This window comes from Symphalangus syndactylus, chromosome 12 (assembly GCF_028878055.3).
Source record: "Symphalangus syndactylus isolate Jambi chromosome 12, NHGRI_mSymSyn1-v2.1_pri, whole genome shotgun sequence".
NCBI classification, from domain to species: domain Eukaryota; kingdom Metazoa; phylum Chordata; class Mammalia; order Primates; family Hylobatidae; genus Symphalangus; species Symphalangus syndactylus.
Window position 1 is genome coordinate 63294165 of NC_072441.2, and position 21110 is coordinate 63315274.

Genomic DNA, 21110 nt, shown 5'->3' on the forward strand with positions numbered 1-21110 from the left:
TGATGGATTTTGAAAAAGGGAGATTAGAAATGTCAGTCAAGAAGATCAACTTTTAGTCTAGCATTCTGACATCAAGTGAATTCAGTGTCTGTGGTCAGGGTGTGCAAACTTATATATTTTAGGTGGAAAGTGTTTGAATATCACCCTGTGGAAGGGCTATAGTCTGGAAGTATCTAAAAAGGTCTGACAAGAACAGCAACAATGTCTTTGCACTAAAATCTGAAAATTCCCAATGTAACTTTTAAAATTAAATTTTTGTCAAAGTTTTAAAGATAATGGCAGTGACAGGATAAAAATAACAAGACAAAAGGTGAATAGTATAAAGAACATAGGAGGTTTAGAGCCATTTATTGGCCATATTATCTTGGACTAGTCATTTGATCTTTCTAAACCTTGGTTGTTTAATCTCTAAACTTCAGATGACATTAGTACTTCATATAAATATTTTCCAACATTAAATAAATTATGTGAATGATCTTTGCAAAGTATGGTGTAAGCAAATCTTATAAGTAAACTAACGCTAGATTCTATAAAAAAATTGAGGTGTTGTATTTGTTATTCTGACTTCTGCATAATCTGTATAAGATTTCAAAAATAGATTCTTATAACATGTAGCATGTCACGTAGAAACACTACATACACTGTTTGCTTTCCCTTGAATGTGTATATATATATATTTATATTTGTGTGTGTGTATGTGTGTAAGAGTTGTTAAACTTAAATTATACCATTCTGTGGGATAGTTTCAAAAATGGTCTATACAGTGCCCTTAAAAGTGAAAAAAGAGAATATTCTTATTTGGCTTATAGTCATACAATTTTATGGCATTTAAGAAAAACACTTTGACAGTTTAAAGTAAACTAAATACTTAACCCCATCCCCACCCCCAAACCCAGCATTAAGAGATCACACATAGAAACAACTTACCAGAAGAGATGCTACTATGATTTGTTTATGATGGCCAGTTCACAAATTGTTGTAAGATACAGTATTAACACAATATGCTAGAATCACCATTTATCAAGTTTCATCAAATTTAAAAAAATGGACAAAATCACTTCTCACAAAGATCACAGTAATACATAAGTGACTCAATTACACCTAAAGTGAAAATTCAGATTCATAAAACCAAAATGATCAGATTAAATGTTTTAACTAATTGCTCCACTAGTCAAAATATACATTTCTTATTATGACAGAGGCCTTTAAAAACTGCCCCCTTTTCTGAATGGAAGGGATATAAGACTAAACTTCTGGACAAATAATCTCAGTATGACAAAATATTTCTGTATTATTCAATTTCCCGAGCATCCAAATTTTAGTATCATTCTAATATCTTTCCATCATAAAACCAGGAACCAGAATATACTGCTGTTTTTCAATAGGTATAGTCGCCTCTTATCTGTGATGTGCAAAAGCTATAACCCTTCTTTACCTAACTATCCACTATTGCCAAACAGACATGTTTGGGTTATCCCTGAATTTTGTTTCTCACTCCTGAGCAAAATGAACTACAATATGGCTCTATTAGGCCTCCTTTGTATTCAAAAACATTCACAAAATTTTGTGAATATTATTTTAAATTATAGTAATTGCTTCTGGGACCAAAAGGACATTAACTTTTTAATGTGACAAAAATGCACCATTACAATCTGCTACAGTTCATCGATAAGCATGATATACTTGCTTCTGATTTGCTACGTTTATTAAACTACAAAAATTTAAAGAGAAGATTAACTGGAACACACATTCTGTTTAGGTAATTCACTCAGCATTCAAAGATGAAATGATAAATCATAATAATTTAAAGCCAAGGTCAAAATAAAAGGTAAGATTACTTTTTTTTTTACTTTTTTTATGTCTTGCTGAGGTCAATTATTAATATTAGAAACAAGAACATTTGGACTTGCAATCTGTTCAGTCACTCAACTAGAAATATGTGGCATCTTAGTGACTAGAGGGGAGCAACACGTACATGTACACATATAACAATCTGAAAACATTATAGAATTCTCAGAGATGAAGAGACATACAGATTACTAAATTTAAAAAGTCTTCACTTTACAGATAAACTCGGGCTCAGAGAAGTTAAAGGAACTTTCCTAGGGCATATGAGAGTTTTTGGCAGAGCCAGCACCACAGCACAGACACCTGCTTAAGCTCTACCAATCTGCTTCTTGTGTAAAAGGAGTCAAGAGATCATAAGGCAAACACTTCTATCACTCCAACCTTCTCCCACCTTCCCCTGATCCCAGGCTTAAAATGTTGAGTGTGCAATAAGGCTCTGGTACAGTTTTAGCATTTCATAGACAACTTTCAAGTTACCTTAACATTTAACTAAACAAATGCTCTCCCCTCCTTTCTAGCTATTTCATTAATCTGTTTTCATTCTGCAGACTGATTTTTCTACTTTTTTGATCCTATTATAGATCAGTGAAAATTCTAAAGAGAAAGAATCCTATTTCCTTTCATCACAATCAATTTGAAGAATGATATATTTATGATACTTTCAAGGCTTAAATCTTACTTCATGTATTCTTTCCTGCATAAGAAAATCTGGGTACTTAAGTTGTCTTTTTTTTTTTTTTTTTTTTTTTTTTTTGAGATGAAGTCTCACTCTGTTGCCCAGGCTGGAGTGCAGTGGCATGATCTTGGCTCACTGCAACCTCCAACTCCTGGGTTCAAGCGGTTCTCCTGCCTCAGCCTCATGAGTAGCTGGGACTACAGGCATGTACCACCATGCCCAGCTAATTTTTGTATTTTTAGTGGAGTTGGGGTTTCACTATGTTGGCCAGGCTGGTCTCGAACTCCTGACCTTGTGATCCACCTGCCTTGGCCTCCGAAAGTGCTAGGATTACAGGCGTGAGCCACCATACGCGGTCCTAAGTTTTCTTCAAAGCATTTCTCAAATGCGTATAATGAGAATTTGGGAACTGGTAAGGGGTTTGGAGATCACTGAATCCAGCACACCCATCTTGCAATTCAAGCCTGCAAACTGAAGCCTAGTAATGTAACTGATTTACCTAAGGTCCCACAGGTAGAAAGTGGATAAAAATTCTGGTCTACTGTTATCTAAACCAGTAGCATTTTTACTATCCTTTCTGTGAATCATATTCAGTATGACAGTTTACTCATTTGACACCATCCTGTGCTTTTACCACAAAAATCCAGGTTTTGTCTTTATTTGAAACTGTAACCTGTAATAATTCAGATATTAAATATACTATAATGCATACAGTTGTTTCATTGGTGTTTTATAAAGGTAGTTTTTGTGTCTATTTTTGTAACACCTACTGATCCTTACTAAAACATCTGAATGTCTAAGACCTCCTGTAACACAGTTGATCAGTTTGTTTCAATCATCCTAGTAGCTAATGTGCATGACTTTACTGCTACCCAGGCTGTGATAATTAGTTATAAGGATTATGTTTGCTGCAATGGACTGACTATTCTCCAGGCCCATATCTCTACTAAATGGGTTAACATAGAGCAAAGACAAGGCAGTGGCTATATTTTCACTTTGATCACAAATCATCTTGACTAAAAGTTCATATAGCTCAAATCTGAGATAGCTGTCAGACTTTCATTTTCTCCTGCAGTGATCTGGTCTCAAAGTTTTGACACAAAGAAATTACCAGCAGATTGTGAGGAATTCATTGTAGACTTTGCCTCAAAGAAAGTTACCTAGATTGTATCTCTTATTTATCTATCTGTTTGGCTGCAGGTATAAGATTGTTTTAGTTACTGATTCTCATACAATGCAATTCATCACTTGTATTCCATTCTGTAGGGGATCAAAACATTTCTAATCTTGGCTTTGCTACTGAAATATTTTTATAGTTACTAAAATTCTACAAGTGCTCTTATTATAGCATGGTTATACATTTAAATAACAGAGGATTGGTTATTTATGCATTTGTTCAGGTATATTTGGAAACTAATATATGGAAATAAAAAAGGGTTCTATATAATAAATTTTCACAGTTTGACTTTCCATAAGGCTTATGAAATAATATACAAATAGCTACCATTCTGCTGAAATGTCACAGTAAATACATTAATGGCACAGAAGTGAAATGTCCCCAAATGGGAAGCCATCTTCATGACCTCCTAAATCTCTTTTCCAACTAAAACTTTTTTTTTTAATTGAAAAAGAGTTCCATTTCTAAAAGAATATAAAAATAGAAAATGAGTTAAGGAAACTTTTACATATATAATTTTGAAGGAAAAGCTATAAACATTAGATGAAATATTATATATATCTTTAAGAATGTGCTTTGTCTCACCACACCAAACATCCCATGAAAACAAAATTAAATGAATACATTATATATGAACTGTTGAAAGTATAACTAAATGTTACAATTTTAATTAAGATAGAATACTAAAACATGTAATAAGTACTAATATATTTTTGTCAAGTTCAGCTCAGCTAAAACCTATAAGGCTAATTTGCAAATTTATCATTTTGAATTAAAAAATAAAAGAATGTTTAATCAAGCAAGGCACATTTCTTTTAGGCAAGTCTGTCTTTAATACCATTCATCTGGGCACAGTGTAGACTTCACTTATTTATATGTAAATGGGTTAATCTATGTATGAGAGCCTTTGGTACAAAACACACCTTCACAAATAAAGTTGCACATAACCCAGAACATGGAATATAACATGACTATATCTTATGATTAAATACAGTCCACTACTTAATTGAAAAAAAAAACAGTAATAGTTGGCTTGTTAGAAACAAATTTTAGGCTTTCTTTATCTGCAGCACTGATTATAGTTTTTGGATGATTAGATTTCATCAAAATGTCAAAAGGTTGCAACGATACCTTAATATTTTTAGCATTCTTCATCTCTTGATGAAATGTCTTTTATATGAACGCATTATGAAGCAAATCTTCCAACTTTAGAGTTGTTCCCTTTATATAAAGCATTTGTTAGAGACATATTATTTAATGTCAACTGAAATAAAAATATGTGCTGGCAGATGGATCACTGCCCATCAGTGATATAACTGCTACTGCATTCTTGATCCAGGCAATTTAAAATGGAGCATCCTACTGGTCAGTGCAGCTCTACAGTTCTTTATGTGGGGGACTCTTCAGGGATCTGTCAGACAGAGTAAACACAATAATTTACTGGTATATTTAACTTTTAAAAAACTATAGACTTTATGTCAATAGAAAATGTTCCATTCATGAACCAACCCAAATGTCTATCAATGATAGACTGGATTAAGAAAATGTGGCATATATACACCATGGAATACTATGCAGCCATAAAAAAGGATGAGTTCATGTCCTTTGGAGGGACATGGATAAAGCTGGAAACCATCATTCTCAGCAAACTATCACAAGGACAGAAAATCAAACATTGCATGTTCTCACTCATACAATGAAATCACTTGGACACAAGGCGGAGAACATCCGCCTGTTGGGGTGTGGGTGGCTGGGGGAGGGATAGCGTTAGGAGAAATACCTAATGTAAATGACAAGTTGATGGGTGCAGCAAACCAACATGACACATGTATACCTATGTATCAAACCTGCACATTGTGCACATGTAACCTAGAACTTAAAGTATAATTTTTTTAAAAAACAGAAAATGTTCCATTCATTATATATTTTTTAAATGTTGCTTTTTAAAAACTGTTACCCTGAAAAGCTCAAGCAATTTAATTGTCTAAATGTATTAACTATATATTTCTTTTAATTTGTAAGTTAGAAAATGTTTTGGAGTATGCTGAAATTATAGACATTTTTCTACTAATAATGATCTTGAAATTTAGTCCAAACCACTGTGATAGTTTGCTTTTGGACAAAAAATTTATCTTCAGCCTTAGAATCATCCAAAGGTTCTGAGTGCCTATTGATTTTTAGAAAAATGTATGTATTAATTTTATCAGTGTATTTCCAAGGATTTTTTTCCTGGCTGTCCATCTTACTGTGGTAATCTATGATGAGAACTCTTAGAAGTGAATAAAAATCCAATGCTAAGTGTCATGGAGAGAAAAAGAGAGAGAGAGAGAGAGATAAGACACCAAATGAGTGCTGAGAAAACCATGTTCTATGTGCTAATAGGATGACATTCCTATCATTTATCTCTTCATTATAAATAACTTTTAAGTCTGTTGATTCTTTAAAATATGAACTCTGCACAGTTATGTACCACTTTAAAATTTCCCAAATTAAGACAATAATAACCACTTGACTAGGGTCTGTGGAAAATCAAGAAATAAAGGTTAAAGGTTTGGTGCTTCCCTTCCCTAATTGCCAAAATAATTATTGAGAAATTCTGATAGCAAAATATTTCTTAAAAAGAGGATAAAGCAATGCAATAGTCTTATTCACTTCCTACATCCAGAATCTAGAATATTGTTTGGCATATAGTAGACACTTTATATGCTGAATTAATGAATAAATCTTTATCACCCTGGGTAGTGTCTGACACATAGGAGGTACTCAGTAAATACATGTTGAATACATAAATGGATATATAAAAATTAGATTTATATATTCTAGAAATGTACTAACTATATAATATAAAGACAGAAATTATAAAGACAAAAATAAAAGATGCTATAAACCCAGCTCTGGATTTGAATATGCGAATATCATCCACCACAATATGTAGAGAAGACTATTTCCTGTATATACTCCTGGTTTTAGCAGGTGCCCAAAACCAGTGGTAAATGCCCAAAGATGGTGATCCGGAATTTGAGTGTGCTTTTGATGGAAGAATCATTCACTTGCTAAATTAAATACTGTATGCCTACTGTGTGCTGGGCAATCAATTATCTATCTATTGAAATTTTTTTCTTATTGGCCTGGATTATATACTCGGTCACCTCGATCTCACAGACAGATCACTGCTCATCAGTGATTTTAAAAGTCTTAACACTGATTTTAGGCAAAAAGAAAGGGTATGTTCACAGTATGCTTAATTTTCACTACCAGAGTTTTAAAGTTATAATGGCCTAATAGTTATTAATGACTACTAATCATAAGAAATCACAAGTAACATGAATGACCTAGCATCCATTTTATTTCCTAAGTGCCTAGGCTCTGCTCAATGCTACTGCAGCTTTGCTTACCTTGAGAAGTCTGCATTAAGCTATTCTTGTCTTGCTGCTGTTACATTCTTTTTATATAAAATGTTGGGCCTTAAAAAGCAACCTCATGTATTAATACCTGCCTCTCAAGGCTCTTGAGATTATTAAATAAGAATGGTACAGCATGGCATCCTAATAAAGTGTAGGGGTGGAGAGGGTTGTAATTCAACAGAAACAAAAATAAGTGTTATCAGGATAATAATCATAATGTCGGCCGGGCACGGTGGCTCACGCCTATAATCCCAGCACTTTGGGAGGCCGAGGAGGGCGGATCACGAGGTCAGGAGATCAAGACCATCTTGGCTAATAGGGTGAAACCCCGTCTCTACTAAAAATACAAAAAAAAATTAGCCGGGAGTGGTGGCGGGCGCCTGTAGTCCCAGCTACTCGGGAGGCTGAGGCAGGAGAGTGGTGTGAACCTGGGAGGCAAAACTTGCAGTGAGCCGAGATAGTGCCACTGCACTCCAGCCTGGGTGACACAGCGAGACTCCATCTCAAAAAAAAAAAAAAAAAAAAAAATCAGAATGTCTATATTAGTGGTTAAGATGTGGGTTGAAAGGCTTAGAAGAATGGACCCAAAATCAATTCTATAAAAAGAGAGAAAGGAAGTACAATAGAAAACAGTGACCTATAATTGAAGATAATTTACCAAATAAATGTTCCAACATATAGAACAAGAAAAGAGAATAAGAATAGTCAAATTTCAATAATTATCAAATTTATGAAGAAGTAATTAATACCTCCAAAAGGCCTAAATGAAAGAAGTACAGAAACCTAGCTTACCTAACTGTTAGTCTCATCAACTTATATTTGATGAGAAAAGAGTTGAAGTCATTCTATAGCATGTAGTTATACGGGAACTTTGTTTTCATGTATCTATATACTTTGACATCTATTAAATTACTTAGAGTTAGCTGCACACCAATAAGTTTTACCAGTTCTACCAAGTAAATGGTAATGAATAAGCTCAAGGACTAGAAAGATTTCTTACTCGATTATATACAATTCTCTGATTGAGGTCTTGAAAATTATGTACTCTTAGCAAGCAAAAACCTTTAATCTCACTCAGTAATTAAAGTCAGTAATATGTTAAGATGTGAGCTCTTAAAAAATCTAGAAAGTCATGGGAAAATGAGCTGTGAGGTATAATCGATACTACTTTGAGCCGTATTTAGGTCTACTAATAATAAACATCTTCAATTTATATGGTCACACAATAAAATGCTCTTTTGAAATCAGTTAAAAGGTCTGCAGGGAAAAGATCTACAGATGCTAGGTATAAAGCAATTCAAACAGTTCTTGCTTGGAGAAATTATTTCTGTCTGTACTTTTTGGTTACCCAGTAAATTTTGCTCTTTAGAAGTCTGACACATAGTCACTCTTGTTTAACAATAATTTAATAATAATTTCTTATAGAAGAAATGTATTCATGACTATCTGATATTTTATTGTCCTGTAGTCAGAAATGAGGTAAATACAAAATGTAATGGCACATAAGGCTGCCTCTTAAATGTCTAGTACCTTGACTAAACAAAGTTATAATAGAAAATCCAGTAAAACCCATAGTGAGTTAAATCATAAAAATAAACAATGTCACAACCCTTCACCCCAAACCAGAAAAAAATAAAACTATAGACTTCAATCCTATATTTTGTGTCATTTCTTTAAAAATCCCTAACAACATTTTTCTCAGAAGAGGAAAATGATCTTTATCCTGTGTGAGCTTAACTGCAAAAAGTGATGTAAGGAGAAAAGAGTTTCTAATTTCTGCTGGTCTACATATGTAAACTCAGGCACATATGTTAGTTTCAAATTTGTTGACACATTTGGTAAGGAAATTGTGCCACTTCGATATGCAGAGGCAACAGTCAGGTCATTCTCTGGTCTGGTTTGCCTGAAAATGCAGGGAAAGGAGAAAATTCAAAAGGGGTGTGGAGAAAGTTCCTCTCTATTCTTATTAGGAGAAGCCTCATTTCCTACTGCAGGGGAAAGTGCCTTGGTTACAATATTACATAAAATCATGGCACTATCTGCAGTGGTCATGTCAATGCTTTAGTTAGTTTCAGTCATTCCATACTATATGTGTTGGTATTTCAACGCCGCTAGGAATCTCCCAATACTAAGAACCAAATGCTACTGGATTGCCTTCACCTTCCATTTTATTATTTAGAAGTAGTTTAAGTTTGACCATTTTATAAATGTCACTCTATAAATCTGCTCTTACTTTTCATTAACTGATTTAAATGTCCCCATCTCCTTTCATGTATGAACAATTACTTCAAAAAATAGCTAATTTTTATTATTAAAAAAATAGCTAATTTTTAAATGTCATAATTTTAAAATGTAATGATAATTACATTTTGCAAAAGATACCCAGTAAGGCCATATCTACAGTGATGTAATTCTGTAATTCTGTAATGTCATTCACTAGTGAAATCTAATGTTTGATTCAATCAGCTTCCATAGTAATGAAGACTCCATGGATTTTTAGGACTCATTATTAACTGAAACTGAGACTGAACTTATAGGGAAGTTTCTTAGAATGTCTGCTAGATAGATTAGCCCTTTGTAGATATCACTTGTTTTTTCTGATTTTGCTGTACCGTCCTGGTCAATTAGTCAACATGTTTATGTTATCATTGATTAAAAGCACTCTATTAGCTATTATGTATGAAAAAACATGGTCTTTGTGAAGCATTCTAATTTCCAGGTATCCTTAGTGACTAAGTACCCTCAATGATATCTCATATAAGGTAACAGTTAAGTTACTTACATTAAGGGATTCCGTCCCCATAATTGGGTGGTGTAATACTTCTTGTGGAAAACTTGCTGGAGCACGTTTTAGCAAATGCAAGTCTTCTCCAGTGAATTGATTACAAGGAATTTTGTCCTTCAGAGCATGATGAGGAGCGTAAGCCACATGGTGATTAAATGAAGCATAGATGCGTGACATGAAAATTTTGTTTATAGGTTAAAACACCTCAAATTGGAAGGCAATTTCCTTCCTCTCATCTCTCCTTCCAATAGATATTTATCGGGCACCAACTGTATTTCAGGTACTATGCCAGGTCTTGGGTGATACAGCACACTGAGCAGACAAACTCCTTGTCCTCATGGAAGGGAATGGAAAACATACAATAAACAAAATAAATAAAATACCTAAAACATTAGAGGGAAAAATAAGAAGAGAAAGGATATAGAGAGTGTTGTGAGGTTGCAATTTTAAATAGTGTGGCTAGGGAAGGCTTCAATGTGACAAGTGACACCTGAAGGAGGTGATGGAGGCAGCCATGCAGCTATCAGATGCTAGAACATTCCAGGCAGGGAGAACAATAAATACAAAGACCCCAAGGCGGAGCATGCCTGGTGTATTTGAAGAAGATCAAGGTGGCCAGTGTGGCTGCAGCACAGGATCAAGTGGGAGAGGAGTTGGAAATTAGGTCAAAAGGGTAAGGACGGCAAAACGAGACAGGGCCTTGCAGGCCATTGTAAAAAGGCCTTTAGTCAGTACTCTGTGTGAAATGGGGTGCCAAATGGTGGTCTTGACACAAAGACGTAATATACCTTGATAAATATTTTTAAAGAATCGCTCTGGTTATGTTGAGAATAGACTCAAATAAGAGGAAAGATGGAAACTGGAGGACCAATCGGGAGGCTACTGTAAAAATCCAGGTGAAGATAATGATGAAACGTTTAGATCAAGTGGTAGCAGTAGAAGTGGTATCAAGTGGTAAGGCATTTGAAACATTTTAAAAGTGTCAACACAGTGGATTAAATAAGCGGTGTAAGAGAAAAAGAAGAATCAAGGATAATTCCAAGGATTTTACTTTGAGCAACTGGAAAATTGAAGCTGCCAGTAGTGGGGGTGGGGAAGAGGGCAGGAAGTACAGGCTTGATGGGCTAGAGAGGGGAGAAAGAGGGAAGCTCAGTTTTGGATATATTAAGTTTGAGATGTCTATTAGATATCCAAGTGGAGACGTCACGTAGGCAGGTGGAAATTCAATCAGGAGCTCAGGGGAGAGATCTAGGTGGGAGACACAAATTTACATACACAGATAGTTTAAAGCTATGAGAAGAAGGCAGAATGAAGAACGACGAGATGAGAAAGAACCAGTAAATAAGATTAAGAAGGAGGGGCCAGAGAGGTAGGAAGAAAATCCACAGTGTGGTATCTTGGAAGTCAAATGAAGACAGTCTTCTTAGGAAGAGGTAGCTGACCATGCCAAATGCTTCTGATAGGTCAAATTGAAATGAGAACTGAGAAATGACCACTGGGTATCGTTATATGAGGTTACCAGTGACCTTGCCAAATACACTTTTGGTGGAGTGATAGGGGGGTGAGAGCCTTTTGGAGCAGACTCAGGAGAGAGTGGGAAGGGATTCAGTGGTGAACAAAGAGAGAGATAGTCCCCACTCTCATGGAAGAAACAGAAATTAATCATATAACACAAATAAATATAAAATTACAGCTATGTCAAGATAACATACTATATTTAATGCATTCTAAGACCTACATTTTTAGATTTGAGCATCTATGAAATTGGGATGCACCTTAAAATCACTGGTACTTTATCCTTACAATTGGAAATCTTTTAAAAAACAGCACATAAATAATAGTATTTCTTATAATCAAGGGCATCTTAAATTTAATGGACTACTATACTGTAATAGGAGAATTGAAAAAACCAGAGTCATGAAAGATGCCTTGGAGGAGTATTGAAGTAAAAATAGAAGTCAAGAGGTGAGGAGAGAAAGAGGAGGCTGGCAGTGAAATATTTGCAAAGATCCCCATTAGCTTAAGGTGGAAAGGGAGCTTATCCTGTATCTGAAAGAAGACCAGGGTGACTGGAGCACAAAAGAAGAAGGGGAGAAACATAAGCAAAGAGGAGGTAAGGCTGGATATGAGGTCATGTGGGGCCATAAAAGTTATGCTAAGCCTTTGAGTCTCTATCCTAAAAACAGGAAGACCCTGCAAGAATTTTAAGTAGGGGTGGGTTATATAATCAGATTTTGGTCTCAAAAAGATCATTCTGGCTACCAGGAAGAGAAAGGGTCAGACTGGCCACAAGAAATGTGAGGATGCCATTAAGAGACCTTCACATTTATGTAGGATAAAGATGACAGTGTGGATTAGAGTGGCCTGGCAGTGCCACAGTAAAGTGGGCTGTTTTTAGAGATATTTGGGAGGCTAAGTGACAAAATTTGGTGATAGGTTGAGTATATTTACTATTTCAGTGAATATTATTTCATTAATAAATACATTGAGAACACTAGGCAATAAACCTGCATTTTAAGTAAGGCTGGAAAAAAAGAAAAATGATTTGTAAATATTTATGCTGCACATACAGAATGAAAACCAGTATTTTGTAAATTCACTAATTTTCAGAAAAAAAATGAGACCATTTAGATCTATAGACAGAAAGTAAATGTACTGCAGGATAGGAAGTAATCTATGAACAGATGAGGGGTGTGTGTGTGTGTGTAATAAATTGTCCCCACTGCTTCTCTTCCAAATTAATTATGTTTTAATTTAAAGAACATGTTTAAATGTATAAAAATAAGAACCTTAGGATTCAGAGGGACTTCCATAATGAACAGAAGTTTAAAATAAATGTAATGGAAGACAAATGAAATAACAGTGCTGTCTGATATAAAACATGTAGACATGATGCTAACTTTCATTCTAAAAAGTTGCTGGGGGCCTCCACAGAGATTCCCAAGAGCCTTTGTGCTGTGATATTAGGAGTGGGTGTGAGGTTGGAAGCTCACTGTAAGAGAAAAAGCTTCTCCCCAGTCACTATCACCATACTGGAAGGTATGACCCCTGTATCTGCAAAGTCAGAGTCTTGCATGAACAAATTTATTCATAACATTCTTTAGATATGATGAAATATCATTTTTTTCTCCATTTAAGTGCTGTATTGCTAGCAACCAGAATTCCAGGCTTTATTTTTAGGGCAGAGTTCCTATTCCACTCTATTTAGGTTACAACAATAACAACATGGCTCCCAAGAAAATGATGGAGGCTCCTTCCCAGATCTCTTCTTAATATGCATTTGATGGCTAATGGTGCAAATTTTAAAACAGAAGAAAAAACACATCTGGTACAAAAGAACCCAGTAAAATCATGAAAATGTTTCTTTTAGAATGTATTTTTCTTCACAATTTTGAAAATTACCTCACGACATCATTAAAAATCAAGACAAACATCTGAAAGCTTTCTAACCAGTCTGAATCATTTAAATTATACTTGCAAACTGAGTATGAGTACATAAAGAATACTATTATCATATGCTATATGGCAATGGCCATTTTCTGGCAGAAGGTTAAGAGCTGAGTCACAACAGTAAGGTCTGGGCTCTGATTGGCTTCTGCTCCCTTTTTCCTGCCTCCTTTGATTTACTTTCTTTCAAAGGTTATCAACCACTTCCTAAAGGTATATAAAAAACAAGTGATTTCATTAATATATATAGAATTGCCCCCAAACCCATACGGAATAGTACAAAAACCAATAATTGTATCCTTCTTAGTTTAAAAGGCCTAATACAAAACACAAAGAAAAAGCTCCCACCATAAAAATGCAGCCCTTAATATTCTCTTCCACATTCTTATGCTCCTCACCTCTATCTCACAGTGTTTCCATAAGTCTTCAGATTATGGGGCACGTGTGCTTCTTTGCATTTCTTAGTGGGAAGGGTTGGCACTTCTATTCACAGCTGAGAGGTGGGAAGGACTTGGAACTGCTGTAGAAAATGTTGAAATTTTAAATGTATAGAAGTCAATAAGTTATAGTTATGGTTCTCAAACGAATAGACTACTAGTATATATTATATACATTGTATTTACATACTATAGCAAAAGAAATACTTGAGTATATTATATGCCAAAAAGGTAAATAACAAGTTTTATGCCAACAAACCATAACTTTAAATGTCTTCATACTGTGCATTTAAATTTCAATACTGAAATTTTATTTCAAAGTTTAGAAATAACTGACATAATGCTTCCTCCTATGTGTAGGTGTCTGTGGTTATGTCACCACAGTTGGTGCATCATGTCATTTTAAAACATCATAAAAGAAATAAAACAATAACAATGTTAACTTCCATGTTTCTATCTGGATTCATCAGCTGTAAGGCATATACATTTTTCCCCAGGGTGTTGATGGGTGTACACTGATCCAGTCACACCTCCTCACATGAGTCTCTTGCTATACACAGACATCTGTATATTTCTTCAACACCTAAGACATGCAACTGAGCTCAACAGTGAAGGCTGCAGTTTGGCAAAGCCAGCTGGCATGTGCAAACACAGGCTCATTAGAATTTTGCTCTAAGCCCAAATCATTATCCATTTTCATTTCATAAATGATTTAAGAACTTAGAGAAGGGTCTGCAGCTATTATGTAGGAAAAATTATATTTTAATTTTTTTAGAGTGCAGATGCCCTTAAAGATCCATGGAGTGGTCAGGTAAGGCAATAATGTCACAAGTTTCAGTGAACTGGCAATCTCATTCTGCTTTTAATACTTCTGTTCTGAATAATTTCTTCCCTCTTAATAAGGGAGAGTCAAAATATTTACATGACTCTCTGGTATGGTTCTTCAGTAAATTAAGCAAAGTATAAGGAGATAGAAAAATAATTTGCATAATGCTATCATCTATTGTTGATTAAAACACATGAAAACAGAAAATCTTAAAACTGAAAAATATCCATTGTCATAGCAGTTATCACTAAACACTACTATGACTGGTTATACTTTCTAAGATTAAATCTGGATAAACCTACCATAAGAAAATAATCTTGTTATTAGAAAAGTCAATCTCTTCATCTTATTTAAATAACTTATATTTGATCCTTATATTTGGTTAAAATATCTGATTATTTTAAATAGGTTAATTTTCAGTATACTGAAATGAAATAGGTTTCTGGAGATATGTTATCTACATGAACTCATTAATTAGTGACGGGCTGAAGTCAAGTCTAAAAGCATAAGAGATTTATTTTGTCTTTCAAGTCACCTAATAAAAGTAGCATGGCTCTGGTTTCAGAGCCAGAATAACCTGGCTTTAAATCATTGCTGAGTCTCCTGCTAGCTGTGAAGTCTTAGGGAAATCACTTAACTTTAAGCATCTATTTTATGCCCTCCTAAAATGAGGTTAATAGCACTGATCTTGCGGAGTTGACAAGTGTCCAGGACATGGTTGACTCTTAATAAATGGTAATTATTATTCTTATAATAGAAAGGAAATAGGAAGACACTGATTACTTGTGTATTTCATATTCACAAAGCATTGTATTAATTATACAATGCTTGTGAGTGATGATCACAATATAATCTCTTAGCAAAATCTCTGATGCCGTGTCATGGAATTATTTTTTCTAAGTGTTCTACCTGTATTGACATTTACTATTCACAATAAACCTGTGAGGTACTGTTTATTACCCTCATTTTACAAACAAAGAAACTGAGGCACAGAGAGGTTAAGTAATTTGTTCAAGATCATATAGCAGAGTCAGGATTCAAATCCTGGAAATATGACTGCAGAGCTTATGCTTTTAACCACTTTATTAAAAGCCTAGAAATAACATTTATGTAAGATAACAGCCATTCACTCAACAAATATAAAAGATGCCATATTCTGTGCTAGGCACTAGTACCCAAAACCTTCAAGACACAGAGCTTATATCCTTTAGGGAACTTACAATGTGGTGACTACAAGCAATCATATTACCTCAAAGTTATGAGTCAAAAGCCAGGATATTTCTCTGGATTAAAGAACAAAGGTCCCCTTTAAATTACTGCCATTTAATAACCATAAGAATTATGGCACAACCATAATTTACTTATAGAACAAATCAAGCTTTCTACATCTCCTGAATAAATGTGAATAAAATTGTCATTGCACTTCGTCCATCTCTATGATAAGAACGGATACAAAAACTATTTTAATGTAATTGTTACAATGTATCTAACATATTATCAAAATGTGTCATAAAAATAATTTCTGGTCATTAAGGGTACCAAAAGTTTGGTCAAGAGGTAGATCAATGTCAAAGGTTAACTCAAACAAAAAGCAAAGAAAACTAGATAATGAAGTCCTAGTTAGATATACATAGATAAAAACAAATCAATGATAAAAACAAACAACAAATCTATGACCAGGTATATTTAGATTTCTTGCCTCTGTTTGGTCTTTTCCTTCCTCAGCTCTCTCTTATAGTCTCAATCATTATTTTCCACTCTCTTCAATGCATGCATCATAAATATGCTCCTAACTGAAAATACTTTATGGGCTTTAAAAATAGGGTTACTCTCATTTACTCTGGAAGGATAGAATAGTTAAATGCTATCAAAACCAAAAAAACAATTGTAGATAATGTATAATTTATATAATGTTTATGAAACAGAATGATTGTTTGAATAAAATGTTACTCTTATTTTATTTTTAACCATTTTTTGTTTCAAAGAACTGTACCACTGCATACTATTAAATAATTATGTAAATTAAAATTGGACCAATAATCTAACAGCAGTAGATTCTGCCATTTATCCTTTTTAAAGGGGACACAGGTTGCTTGGAGGCCAAGTGGGTTAGTAAAAGGAATGGAATAATTTTCAGGTCGGCTTGGGTGAAGGTTATTCTGAAGAGCAATGACTGTTTTTTCATCCTTTTGTAATAAACCATGGAAACTAAACGACAGTTAGCAACATGGAAATCAAATGAGAAAGGTGTAAATTGTTTTTAAAAAGACACCAAGCATGTAACTAAGATAAAAAGATAAAACTGTTGGTTTGGCAAATACCATCAGTCTATATATGAATGACAGTTCCCTGGCTCTGGATAACAAAAGGGACTGCTCCCAGTAGATCACGGAGTGCTCACCTGATTCTGTCTGTCTTCTAGCAACCCTTGGCATATGGCTGAAACTTGCAGGTGTTCTCCCAAGATCTGTTTATTTCCTGTCCCTCCTTTTAATTGATTGTCTGCAATTCACTCAGTTTTAAACGTGCATCCTTTATTTATTTGAAGTTTATTTAGCTTGTCAAGTGCTGTGATGATGACAGAGCTGTTGTGGGATCTGTATTTTTTTTTTTTTTTTTAAAGAGAAAGCCTGAAGGTCCCTTGTAGTAAGGTTTCAGGCACACTGATCGAATCTCTCATTTGCTTATGTACAGAACACTTTTACATTTGCTTTTAAATTTCATTTGTTGGCTTGAAAGTTCTTGGAGAAAGAAAACTGTAGAGAAGCATCTTTAAAAATTATTGCCTAATAAATGACATTTAATCCAGATCATGCCTTATTGTGGTTAATATCTAACATTCCAAACACCATATTTTCCTTCTTGATTCAGTCATTATGGAATGACATGATTTTCATAGTTAAAAAATGCATTTGGGATTCATTTCACCTCCTTAGCGTCTCAGACTTAACTTTATTTTTTGTGCGGCTTATTCAAACAGTGGTTTTCCTTATGAAATCATTTAAGTAGGAACCATCTGGAAAGGTTACTGTGGAAACTGCAGTGGCTGGGAGGTGGGGCTAGAGAGCAAGAGATGCCATGACAACCTTTTTCGGGTTTCCCAGGAAACATGGGTTGCTATGGAAACTGCATCAGTCAGGTCCGAATTAGTAACTTCCGCTGGAAGGGGTGTCTGCCACTTTAATCTTCTTGTGATACTGCCGAAGCTTATCTCTCAGATGCATTAGGAAATTTTTTGTTTCTCTCAGCAACACTGAAAACATCTGTTCTAGACTTTGATAGATGTTGGGGCTGGGACATATGCACAGAACTTCACAGGAATCTGTTAGTCTAATGCTTTAAAAATGCTTAGCAAGCCCGAAAGAATTAAACTAATTAGTCAGATCAGAACATCTTGGGCATTTCCCTTTATTCAAAGTTGTAGAGACCCTTAAATTCCGGGAAAGGGGATTCAAATAGGAATTTCAGTCAAAAACCAAATAACTCATGGTGGGTTTACAAGTCATTATTCTAGTTAGACTCTTCATCCACATATCTACAGGGTAGGCAACCAAAATACATATTCAATAAATAATGTTGAAAGGTCCATCAAACTGAAGCATCATTTACTACGAATTGATGTGCTTAGGAAAGAAACAACTGCCTTTAAAATTCTGAGGTTAGTTACTCTAACTGTTCTTTAGTTTCATTTCCTCCCAGGATGTACTGCTCTTTTTAAAATAGGGCGTGTACTAGAAATGAAGTTTAATGTAAGTCTGTTGTTTACAATGTTAAGAGAGAGAGGGTAAGGAGGAAAACGAGAGCTGAGAGAATGCAGCCCACTTGCAAAACAGGCACCTGTTTCAGTATGAAGCAGCAGGGAGAGGGAGAATGAAGTGTGCTTTCCACTTCTTCAGGTCCTTTCCTTGATGAATGGTCTGGAAATGTATAAAACAAGGGCATAGGCAGACCAAGGGGGCACGTTCCACACAATACTGAGCACAGCATGTCACTTGTATCACATATTAAACATCGGTGAATATCTTTTTGATGTTGACACAAGAGTTGGGATTATTGTTCGTGGTGCAGGTGGCAGTGGAATTGCCCGTTTTGAAAGGGGTCTGGGGGAAAGCGCTATGGTTCATACCCCCCTCTTCGATCACCATATACTCCGACTTACTCAGAGTCGAGTTACTTCTTGCTTTTCGGAGCTCCTCGGCTGAAGAGGAGAGGTGCTGGCAACTTCCCACGTGCATGTACTGGGCTTGCTCTTCCCCTTCTGTCTCCCGGTGGTAGAAGTAATTGAAGTTGGAAACAATCACAGGAACTGGCAATGCGATGGTCAAGACACCGGCGATGGCACAGAGAGATCCCACAATCTTGCCCCCTATGGTCACTGGGTGCATATCGCCGTAACCCACTGTTGTCATGGTTACCACTGCCCACCAGAAGGCATCCGGGATGCTGCTGAAACCTGAAGTGGGGTCGTCTGCCTCGGCAAAGTAGACCGCGCTGGAGAAAAGGATGACCCCAATAAAGAGGAAGAAGATGAGCAACCCCAACTCCCGCATGGACGCCTTCAGCGTTTGCCCGAGGATCTGCAGCCCCTTGGAGTGGCGCGAGAGCTTGAAGATGCGGAAGACCCTCACCAGGCGGATGACCCTCAGGATGGCCAGAGACATGGCCTGCTGTCCATTGCCCTGTCGTTCGGCCAGCTCGGTACCCAGAGTGATAAAATAAGGGATGATGGCCACAATGTCGATCAGGTTCATGATGTTTCGCGAGAAGGTGGCTTTGCTAGGACAAGCGAAGAACCGCACCAGCAGCTCGAAGGAGAACCAGATGATGCACAGCGTCTCCACCACGAAGAAGGGATCGGAGAAGCTGGAGGCTCCTGCGGGGGCCCCCGACGTGCTGTTACCGGCTGCTTCGAATGAGTCCTGCGACGTCGAGGCGGGGTAGTCCTTCTCGTCGCGGAACTCCGGCAGCGTCTCCAGGCAGAAGATGACAATGGAGATGAGGATGACCAGCACGGACACGATGGCGATGCCCCGGGCAGGCCCGGAGCTCTCGGGGTACTCGAAGAGCAGCCACACCTGGCGCTGGAAGTCGCGGCGGGGCAAGGGCCGCTCCTCCTCCCGCAGGAAGCCCTCGTCCTCGCGGAACTTCTCCATGGCCTCCTCGCCCAGCTGGTAGAAGCGGATCTCCTCGGAGAAAATGTCGATGGGCACGTTGACCGGCCGGCGGATGCGCCCCCCGGACTGATAGTAGTAGAGGATGGCGTCGAAGCTGGGCCGGTTGCGGTCGAAGAAGTACTCGTTGCGGAGCGGGTCGAAGTACCTCATGCGCCGCTTGGGGTCGCCCAGCAGCGTCTCGGGGAACTGGCAGAGGGTCTTCAGCTGCGTCTCGAAGCGCAGCCCGGAGATGTTGATGACCACGCGCTCCCCGCAGCAGTCCTGCTCGCCCGCGGCCGGCAGTGAGGGCGGCAGCGGCTCGTAGCGGTCGCAGCCGCCGCCGCCGCCGCCACAGCCGCCTTGAGGCGGGGCCCCTCCACCATCGGCCACCTCCGGCTCCAGCAGGTGGTCCCCGGGCACCACGGTCATGTCGGGCGGCAGCTCGGGGCCTGCGGCGGGCTCCGCGTAGCCGGGGTTCACCAGCGTGTGGGCACCGCCGCTGCTCGCTGGGCGCTGGGGAGGGTGGGCGCGGTGGCGGGCTGAGGGCGGCGGCGGCGAGCGCAGAAGGCTGAGGTGCTCGTCCATGCGGCGGGGAAGAGGCGGCAGCGGTGGGGCCGGGTCGCTCCTCCTCGCGCTCCCCGCCCTTTCGCTGCCTCCGCCCCCGAGCCGAGCCCGCCGCCTGTTGCAGCCACAGCCGCGAGGCTCTGTCTGGGTCTGGCGCGGTCAGCCGGGCTCCCGCACGGAGACGCCTCCTCCCTCCTCCTCGCGCTCTCCGCCCCCTCCCCTGCGGGGCGCGCGCCCGCCTCCGCGTCCCCTTAGGATTCCCGCCCACCGCGCGGGCGCGCGCTCCGCTCCCGGGGGCAACCGCCGGGCCTGCGTTTCTTGCAGCCCTCATGGCCCCTCGGTGTCAGCGAAGAGCCCTCATATTGTCCCTCGGCGCCCCGCGGGAATGCCCACCAAGCAGAGCCGGCCCACGGGGAGTCAGGCTGCCGGCCCGGGCCCCTAGGCTCCGTCTGCTTCTGGTCAGCGCCCCTCGCCCCCGGCCCGCCTGGCAGCGTCCCAGTCGCCAGGGTTTTCGGCCCGTGGGCCGGGAGAGTCCGCGCCACGGCCCCGCGGGCGCCGGCCCCCTGGCCTCCACACTCCTTGGGACAGCCCGGGGAGGGCAGGCGGGCCCAGTGTCCAGGGAGGGAGTGCAGGCCAGGCGGGCGCCCTGGGCCAGAGGCAAGCCTGGCGCCGGCATCCCAGGTTCCCTTGAGGGTCGAGGACCGCCAGACCCTGGGGAGGAGCGGGGGTTTAAACAATTTAGCTTCTGCTAGGATGCGAAGCCGAAGGGAGTAATGGGTGCTGATGGGCTTCG

The 21110-nt window shown here is 38.4% G+C and overlaps 1 protein-coding gene and 1 long non-coding RNA gene across 3 annotated transcripts in view; one reads left to right on the forward strand and one right to left on the reverse strand.

Moving 5' to 3' along the window:
• The window catches only part of LOC134733828 (uncharacterized), a 63847-nt gene that overhangs the window by 22995 nt on the left and 19742 nt on the right, over positions 1 to 21110 (forward strand). The gene's annotated exons all lie outside the window — the stretch shown is intronic.
• On the reverse strand, positions 17980 to 20533 carry KCNA3 (potassium voltage-gated channel subfamily A member 3). The gene has a single exon (XM_063624587.1). It carries the CDS (start codon positions 20336 to 20338, stop codon positions 18605 to 18607), a length of 1734 nt encoding a protein of 577 aa, XP_063480657.1. The 5' UTR covers positions 20339 to 20533; the 3' UTR covers positions 17980 to 18604.